The sequence below is a fragment of the Schistocerca nitens genome, chromosome 6, assembly GCF_023898315.1.
Source record: "Schistocerca nitens isolate TAMUIC-IGC-003100 chromosome 6, iqSchNite1.1, whole genome shotgun sequence".
In the NCBI taxonomy this organism is placed as follows: domain Eukaryota; kingdom Metazoa; phylum Arthropoda; class Insecta; order Orthoptera; family Acrididae; genus Schistocerca; species Schistocerca nitens.
Genome location: NC_064619.1, coordinates 449,201,034 through 449,210,685, shown reverse-complemented (window position 1 = coordinate 449,210,685; position 9,652 = coordinate 449,201,034). Strand labels below are relative to the sequence as shown.

Sequence of the window (9,652 nt, the reverse complement as noted above, 5' to 3'; positions counted from 1 at the left end):
TCATTATCAAAGAAGGGGCAGGTCAGTAGGACATCTGCTACTGCATCCATTGAAACAGAAGTAGAGGGGGACAAATACAGGAATAGACAAAAACAAGAATATTCAGATATGCAGAAAAGATTATAGAGAATTATTTTATTTATTTATTTATTTTGATCCTCTGAATCATACAGTGTACGGAAATGCACATCATGATATAGGATGTATTTCTGACATACTTGAAACCAGCGCAAAGAAATTTGGATATACTGACAATCCAGCACTTACATTTCAGCATAAGGAGTTCAAAAGTGCTTAAAATACTCTTTAACTAATTAACTCAACCAACTACATAAACATTTTACAATTGGGAGACTTGTGCCCAATCTTTCTAAAACCAAAGTCGGTACATTCCACTTCTACAATAGACCAGCTCACAATGAATTAGAGGTCCTTGTGAATGACACAGTGCTTCCCTACTAGAGTCATCCATGTCATCTTGGAACAACCCTTGAAAGGACACTATCTCTCAGGAAGCATTTTGAAAAACTTCTTGGAAAATAAACACACAAAACAACCCTATCTGTAAACTCTGCAGTAGTAACTGGGGAGCATAAGCAGACACTTTTCAAACTTCTGCAGTCAGTTTAGTATCTTCTGAGGCTGAATACTGCGCTCCACTGTAGTTGAACAGCCCTCACATAAATGAGACACACACTGAGCTCAATACAACCATGGGAATCATCTCTGGATGCATAAGAACAACTCCATTAACTGGCTTCCAACACCCTGCTATATAGCCCCACCTATGTTAAGAGGACAAGAAGTCCTATTGAAGGAATATTTCAAAATAATTAACAATCTTCAACTTCACATCTATGAAGACATTCCTGGGTTGACAACAAATTGACTATGTTCCACAAATCCAGGCCTGCAACTGGCCCAACAGCTTCTTGATAGCAAATTCATCATTGACAGCAAATGGCTTGAAACCTAAACTATGAATGCTTCATATAGAATGAGACATCATACTGACCCTACGGAGCTATAAGGATTTCCAACTCCCAGAACATGTGCAAAACAATATAAATCACATCCAGACAGGACACACAGTGTGTGCATACAACCTGCACAAATGGGATAAGCAGTCCAGCCCAAGCTATGATTGTGGAGTTGTCAAGGAGTTTAAACTGAGAGTCTACCTGAGTGATCCAAACAACTTTTTCATGGCTACACCATCAAGCCTCAACTGGATAAGGAGATTGTACATTAACATATAACAACTGCTTGTCAGTTTAGTGACCATTTGTATTTATGTCTATTTTGTGTTTATGTCTATTTTGTGTTTATGTCTATTTTGTGTTTATGTCTATTTTGTGTTTATGTCTATTTTGTGTTTATGTCTTATATTTTCTTGTATTTTTGACTGTATTGTCTAAATAAAAATTACAATGCTATGCTTTAACAATTGAGAATGTGCCAGGATGTAAGATAGACAACTGCAGTTTTTATTTACATGAAAGAACCATATTTTTTACATGTCTTTTTCTACAGCACTTATCACATCTCCATAAAAAATCATTCTTCTTTGTAAATGGTATTTCATTATGAGTAAAAAGTTACTTCATATTTAATGTACATAAACCAGGTCATCTGAATAATCTGCATGGAAATTCTGATTGTCTTACTGGTTTTGTAACATGTTTGTACTTTTACTAATGCTTGTATCATAACATTCACCACAGATATATTCAAACATATAACTTAGGTGCTGTATAATGGTGTTTCTTAATGCATCATTGTCATATTAGGACCCCCGTTATTCAACAGCTTTATAATATTACTCAACTAACTTAAAAAACTGTTTTCTTTCTTATACATTTCACTTCATAACATTATATTTAAAAGGAAATCATAGCACAAGTTTGAATTTTGTTTTTAAAAAAGAATTCATATCAATCACACTTTGTTACAAAGTGTAGAACTTTATTCCTGTGAGAACATTTCATTTTTAATGTGTGTATATTGTTTTTACATGTTCATCTGGTTTGGTTCTATAAAAATTTGTGCAGCAATAGCAAATAAACACAAGTGTTGAACAGTAATATGGATCACCATACAATGAGATTCTTATCTTGGAATTTCTGGACCATATAATTAAAGAAATGTAACAGTCAGGTGAACAAAACCTGTCTCGTGAACAGGTATTTATATAACTTGTGACTGTTCTGAGTCGCCCAAAACAGTCACAGCCAGCATCAGAGTATCTTGGAAGTGACATATAACATAATTCCACACAGACTCAGAGCGAAATGGCTGGCTTTTGTTTCTGCAGCTGCCCCACAGTACTTATCCAATTCCTCCTGGAAGTAAAAATATATGAATTTTCACTGTTGTCATAGAGTGTATGTTTTTAGATATTAGAGTAGTTTTCTACAACCACACAAACTAAAATAGTTTTCTACAACCACACATAATCTAAAATAAAAAAAAGAATGTGCAACAAAACAGATACAGAAGTACTGTTTACATTTTTATTCATTGGTACACCACATTAACATTCTGTAATCTGTGCATATTTTGCAAGCATGACCACATATTAAATATACTTTGTATTTAGATGTACACATATTATTTAGCAGTGCATGAAAAAATAACATACCACTACATCTTTAAAATTCTTCAAAAGCTACCAGCAGTTTAAATGTTGTTAGATAAATGTTTTTGCCAATAATAAAACAAATAAACAGAATACCAATAAAATGAAATTGCATAATGTAAAAAATAAAGCAGGAAATTCCTAATCATGGTTATTTTTTGGAAAGCAAATGTATACATTGAAATATAAACTCTGTACCCAGCTACAAATAGCCCCTTATTGGATTTGTCCTCTTCAAGATTCTCCACAATTCACAATTAATGTAAGTATTTACAAAATGTAATTTTTATGACAAGTTATCACACACTATGAATTCAATCTCATTAGGTAAATAGAAGAAAATATTCAAAACTTGGCAAAATGCAACAATTTCTACTCATCTGAAGAATTTTTAGCAAGTAATCATTATGAAATACATCATTCACAACTCATTAAGCAAAATCACCCCACAGTTGTTATGTATTGACTTTATTCCCATTTCCTTATATATAAGAAATTACTGAATAAAACTTCACTCCACTGTATACCTCAGTGAAACCAGTTGTATGGAAAATAATGTATGATTCTGGTTACACTTGATGGCTAGATTTAAGAGGTGTTAGTCAAACCTAATAAATTGAAGCAATATGCTCTCACAAATGATAAATAGCTATGAGGTGAAATAAAAAAAAGGTAAAGAAAGTATTATACAAGGTGTATCACAGAATTATCAGCAGTAATCAACAAACAGAAACACTGAACCTCAGTTATCCGAAGGCGAAATTTTCTCTCTCAAGAATTACGAGTGACACGACAGCAGTGAACCTGTTGAATGTGCACTTAGACTTCAAACAATCAAGGAATACATAAACTTGGTATTGTTGAATACAGCAAGAAGTGTGAAAGTTAGGAAAATCTGTTGGATTTTGTGGACCACTACCCACTCTGTTGAACTTTGGGGTATTTAATTTCTTCCAGCAAAACAATGCAAACACAAATTACTCCAGTTCAGAAGGTACACAATTTGGCAGAATTAAACTTGAGTAAATGTCCCATATGCATTAAAGGTGCAAAAATTTCTGTTGTGTATCCTAGTCATCCATAAATGAGAAAGCTTGTGTTAAAGTATATACATTTTCTGATTTCATAATAATTGACAGGGGTGAAAATGTGCAAGTAGTCAGGGAAGTTACGTTATTTACATGTGGAAAATTTATATGTTCTGATATCCATTTTGTGTGTTATTATTTTGTTGGAGGCTCTTTGGGCAACATAAGGGGGATGGAGTTAGTCAGCAGAAATCCTAATATCACATCAGGTACTGCATGAAGCTACTAACAGAGTATGGGGTGTCAAAGAGGATCTCAGAGTATTCCATTCCAATATACTTCCATGGATGTCAAAGACAACAAATGAATAAATTGCATAAATACTGAATGTAGAAACTGAAGGCTGTTACAAGTCTAGCTCTTCCTCATTAAAGAACAGCAGATTGTAAATCATTACATGTTTGTTTGGAATAATTAAAAGTATTTGTGAGAGAAACTGATTATTTGATTAAACCAAAAAAAGAGAAGTATAATTATTTAATCATTTGTGAATCTGGCTGATGAAAGCAGGTCTGCTGCAGTTGGAGAAATAGAGGAGAGGTTTGAATTGAATTTTATATACATGGTACATGTTCAAACAATACACAATAAGAATTCAAAGTACAGAAATTCTGTAGCATCATCATCATTTTCATTATGTTCCTGGCATGTAGTGACACCTTTCATAGTACCAAACTCGAATAAATAATCTCCAAAGAGCAGTGCTGCTGAGTCATTAAAGAGCTTTTATCACATGGCACTGATAGGTAATTTTTGTTGCTGTTTGTTTTTATTGGATCAATTCCCCATTCATTGGCAAAAAAGTACAGTGTTACAAGATCTAACATGGGAACGGTCCAATAAGACATGTGGAAACCTACCCTGAAATTTTTTACACAACCCGATCATACTTTGTAAAGGACGTTTCAGGTTACCCTTTGTTGATAGTTTCTCTGACATTGCAGTACACAGTTACTATTCTCTCGAATTAGCCACTCAAGTAACATCTACTACAAATTGTCAGTTGCTTTTTGCAGTATTCATAAGTATTGAGAATACAGATAAAGCTGAATTAATATTTATCATGCTTTTGTAAGGCAAACCTGCTAATAGTACCTTTTTTTTCTTCCACTTTCACAGTAATATGGGATCCAATTAACATTCTCAATTTAGCAGTGATGAAATATGAAGAACATGGTTTCCAGCTGAAATCACCTACTTCTCCTGAGTTCCATTTATTACACGATTTCCTCGACATTCATTCAAATGATATTGACATTTTGTTTGAAATTGTTGGTACATTAGAAGAAACAGGAAGTAGCTGTGATGATTCCATGAATTGTGGTTTGGATGACGTCATTAGTGCCAGTATCAGTGCTGAAGAAGAACACTTCCCAAGCCTAAGAAAAGCAGGTACTGCAACAGCTTTCAGCGACAATGAAAAGGCAGAGAAATATTGGTTAAATTAAAAGAGGGAAAAATTGCTTGAAGTTACGCAGTGTGCAAAGGTGTTTTCGTTTTGTAAAGTCTGAGCGTGAACTGTACAAATGGAAGAATGAATTACATGAAGTAAGAAATATGTGCCAAATGGAAACCCGAAACCATGTGAATGTAAAACTGTTCGAAAGATTTAAAGTGCTCGTGAGAGGCTATGCACCATTACCAATGGAGACCTATGAGACTTGGCCCTCCGAATTGCATCCGACATTAACACTGCTAATTTCTGGGCTTCGTCAACTAGTTTGGTGTTAACATGTAGGTAGGTATTCTGGACAATCATTTGATTAGGCCATACCTTCTTCCACTCATGTTAACTGGTCCTGCATACTTAATCTTCCAACAAAATTTATTGGATCCATTCTTCAAAATTGTGACACTGAATGTCCATCGGAAATGTGATTTCAGCAATTCTCACTTCTCATGTGCGGTTCAGAGACATCTCAACAGATGACATAGTGAAAGATAGATAGGTCAAGGTGATCCAACTATATGGCTGCCAAGATTGTGGGATTTAACTCCTAAGGATTGCTTCTTGTGGGGTCATATACAAAGTTTAATTTGCGAGACTCCTGCAGAGACAGAGAAAGACCTGCTGGAATGAGTTCTGGCTACTGCACTAGAAACTGAAGAGATGCCAGGTGGGATGGAGAGTATGTACCAGAACATGCTTCATAGGTGCAATGTCTGTAACAATATTGGTGGTCGACACATCGAGCCACTGTTGCAATGCATCAGTACAGTTCTGAATGTATGGTATGCTGGGTTCTTTTTGTTTTGGAATAATGTGAAGATGTATTGCTTAAGTGCTAATACAAAAAAATGTGCTTAAGTGGTAAATGATGTTTGTTATGTTTCCTTTTGAATTGTTACCTAGTAATTGTACGGCATCGTGCCTATTTCAATTCCTAAAGCAGACGTGGATGAATTAAACATCTGAATTGAAATAGAATGGAAAAGTACTTTTACAGACATGGATTTCTACAAAAAATATTATGTACTCACTGCACTCTACAAGTCATAGAAGTTTGTAACAGTAACTTCTAAACACACTGCATACAAACCGTTACCAGAGGGGGGTTGAACCCCAAACTTCCAGATTTATAGCCTGACATCTACTCACTTAGCCATCAATCCACACAGAGTATGCACAATGCTGACAATTTCTTTGGTATTAGATGCCTTCTGCTACGAGCCCAGCATCACTTCTGACCACATGCTATCCTTACTTCCAGTGGACAGAGCTACATTCAGCAATATGCTCGCAGGAACTGGTGGTACCATTTGTTACTATCAGACACTTCCAGCAACGTTGAAAGGATTTTAAATTATTCTGGTCTTGTCAGAACTTTTAAGTTTCATTCTGGTCAGACTTACGCATACCAGAGCGGATGTGGAGTTAGACGTTTCCAAGTCTTCAGTTTGTGGGAGGACTGTATCATATCATGAAGTATATTTATGGGTGTTCCAATACTAGAAGGATTGTGTCATCAAGCATTCAGTGAATTTTCTATGTAGTCTAAGATTTACTTCCAGGTTATTGACACTTTTCAACTTTTTCTGTGTTGAGCTTCAATATCAGTCAAAGGAGACCATTTGTGTTAAGTTGGGGAAAAATCATTTTGTTAATAAATGGTGACAAAATGTCATTCTTATGTTTTCCTGTGGGAGTGCACCAAGCCCACAATGCTTCAGTTAAATAAACTTTACAAGCAACTGTTACAGGTAGTGCCTCCACATACAGACGTTTTCAGCCATGGCAACAGCTGCAGACCCGGTGTTAACTCATCCAGTGCTCCTTCTGCTGTAGAGGATGCAACACACCAATGAACTCCTTGTGGAGATGCTTGCAGCAATCATGCAGTTAATGTCAGATTACCGGGTACCTAGTGCAACATGACTTCTCGGTCCACATCATCAAACAGCCGCCATTCCAGGGATTTTACTGAAAAGTGGAACCTTGGTCGTACTACACTGCACAGCTGGAGCAGCGTTTTCTCATCCTTATATCACTACTTAGATGTAGCAACATGGTTTCCTCCTGGCTAAAGCTGGTCCTTTCATATATTTGTTGATTCAGCAGCTCCACCCTGAGGCAGAACACCATGCCCTCCCTTATGCCTCATTAAGGTCCGCTATTCGTGTTTGCCTCATGCCCAGCCCATGGGAACCTTTCCTTGTTTAAACCCACCTGTAATTCCAGCAAGAAACCACCAGCCCTGGATCTGTTATGACAGTTCCCTACTTGTAGCCTGTATTTTGTCAGTCACCAATGACAGCAACACTGCTTCCAGTGGGCAAATCTGCAGCAAATCTGACCACATGGCCACAGTCTGCCAGTCTTCTACAGCAATGACTATTGATTGGACATATTGTGATGTAGCCTGTGCTTTGTCAATTACCAATGACACCATTGTTGCTTCCGGCAGGCAAAGCATGCTACCTGTGGCAAATCTGGCCACATGGCTGATGTTTGCACTCAGGTTTAGCAGAGGAGGATACCGACCTCATTTCTGTCTCTTTTAAAGTCCATTCTCCCACCCTCCAAGACGTTCATGTCTATCTCTGCCCTAATTGAAGGGGATCCTGTGGATGTGCAGATTGACACTGGCTTCTCTACCACCATTATCAACTGGCCTACATATCAGAAGGTGAGGGCACCCCCATCATCCTACTGACACCCTCATCTGTAGTTTTATTAACAATCTCATCACTGCCTGTAGTGCCAGGAACTGCAGCAGCTTTAAGATAAGAGAATTCTCACTCTGGTCTACAAAGGCAGGTGGGTCACTCCCATAATGGTTGTGGAAAGACCAAAAGATGCTCTCAGGATCTGTGGTGATTTTTGTGCTGCAGTTAACTCTCATACATTCATAAGACTCATATTTCATTCCTGAAGTGGAAGACTTTCTAAGCTCACAGGTGGAAAAGTGTATGCCAAGATTGATTTCCATGGCTCCTATCTACAGCTGCCATTGGACACCACTGCTCGGAAAGTGCTCAGAATCAATAACCCTTTCGGTTTGTTTCTATACAGTCAGCTACCATTCAGCATTGCTATTGCACCTGCCACTTTTCAAAGGTATCTTTAGCAGTTACTCCATGACGTCCCTGGAGTGGCTAATTACTTAGACAATATCCTGGTGGCTGGCAAGTCTGCCAAGAACCATGCACACAACTTGAATGCTCTCTTTGCCATTTTTGATTGGGTACAGTTGCAGTGCAACAAAGACAAATTTGACCTCTACATTCAACAAGAGGAATACTTGGGACATCTGTTTAGTGCTTCCAGAATTCATCCTAGCCCTCAGTATGCTGAGGCTACTCAAATCTGCCAGTGCCCAAAGACAGATCTCATTTGAACAACACGTCTACAGGAGGGGCAAGGATGCCACAATCGCCGATGCAGTTACTGCCTGCTCCAAGTGCCAGAGCAAGAAAGCTGCCCTGGCCTGAAAACATTTTCCATCACCCACAGCATCCACTCCTTGGTCCACCATCCATCTAAATTTTGCCAGTCCCTTCCTTGGTGCCTCCTGGCTCAACCAGGATGGATGTCATGCACCTCCTCAGTCCAGACCATCAAAATGCTTACTCATTTTTTTTTTTTTTTTTTTTGCCCTGGAAGACCTTCCTGAAATCATTGTGACTAACAACAGGCCCCAGTTCATCTCCACCAAATTTTCTACCTTTTGTGCTGTGAATAGCATTTATCTTATTCGTAGGGCACCACTCCATCCAGCATACAACAGCTTTGCTAAGCAGTTTGTTCACACATTCAAGATCCAAATGACAAATCTGTGTTCTCATCATCCACTGGACGATGTGCTCACACACTTTTTGGTATCCTGTCATGCCAGTCCACAGGGTGGGCCCTCCACCATGGAGCAGTTGGACAGCCAACCACACAGATCCTCCTTTACCATCCTTCATGCCCAGGAAAAGCACGACCATCCTCCACTGTCCCACCAGCACGATGTCTTCTTGCAGGATCCCATGATGAATTTTGCCCATGGTTGACCCTGCTGGCTCCCTGCCACAGTCACAGCTGTACCATACTGGAGGTCACCCTACAGGACAGCATCTAGTGTTGCAAACACATTAATCAGATCTGAGCAGGGCAGGTTTTAATTCCCCCATCCAAAACTCGCACTCAGTTTTCTGTTCCAAGCCTCCCTACACCCAGACCAGCGAAGGTCTCATTGGGGATGCCGACCTGGCTGCTTCTACACAGGGGGACACTGGGCATCACAGCTTAACACCCCGATGAACATCAATCCTACTCTGCCTTCACCTTCCTGACCAGCCAAGATGGACAATGGCACCATTGTCAAATATCAAGACACAAGTCTCTGCCTCTCCTCTATCACTTCGTTGGGGTGTGGATCCAGGCAGTTCCAAGGCAACCAGTCAACAGATGTCTTATGCTATGGCCTCCACATTGCTTCTG

The 9,652-nt window shown here is 38.6% G+C and overlaps 1 protein-coding gene across 3 annotated transcripts in view; it reads right to left on the bottom strand.

Annotated features, from left to right (window-relative positions):
- Positions 1-224: 224 nt before the first annotated feature.
- The window catches only part of LOC126262734 (voltage-dependent calcium channel subunit alpha-2/delta-3-like), a 374,776-nt gene continuing 365,348 nt past the window's right edge, over positions 225-9,652 (bottom strand). The window contains exon 27 of one of the 3 annotated variants that reach the window (XM_049959539.1): positions 225-2,342. In XM_049959539.1, coding sequence (XP_049815496.1) covers positions 2,238-2,342 — 105 coding nt within the window. In that variant the 3' untranslated portion in view covers positions 225-2,237. The remainder of the gene's footprint in view (positions 2,343-9,652) is intronic. The other 2 variants (XM_049959541.1, XM_049959538.1) reach the window with 2 other exon arrangements.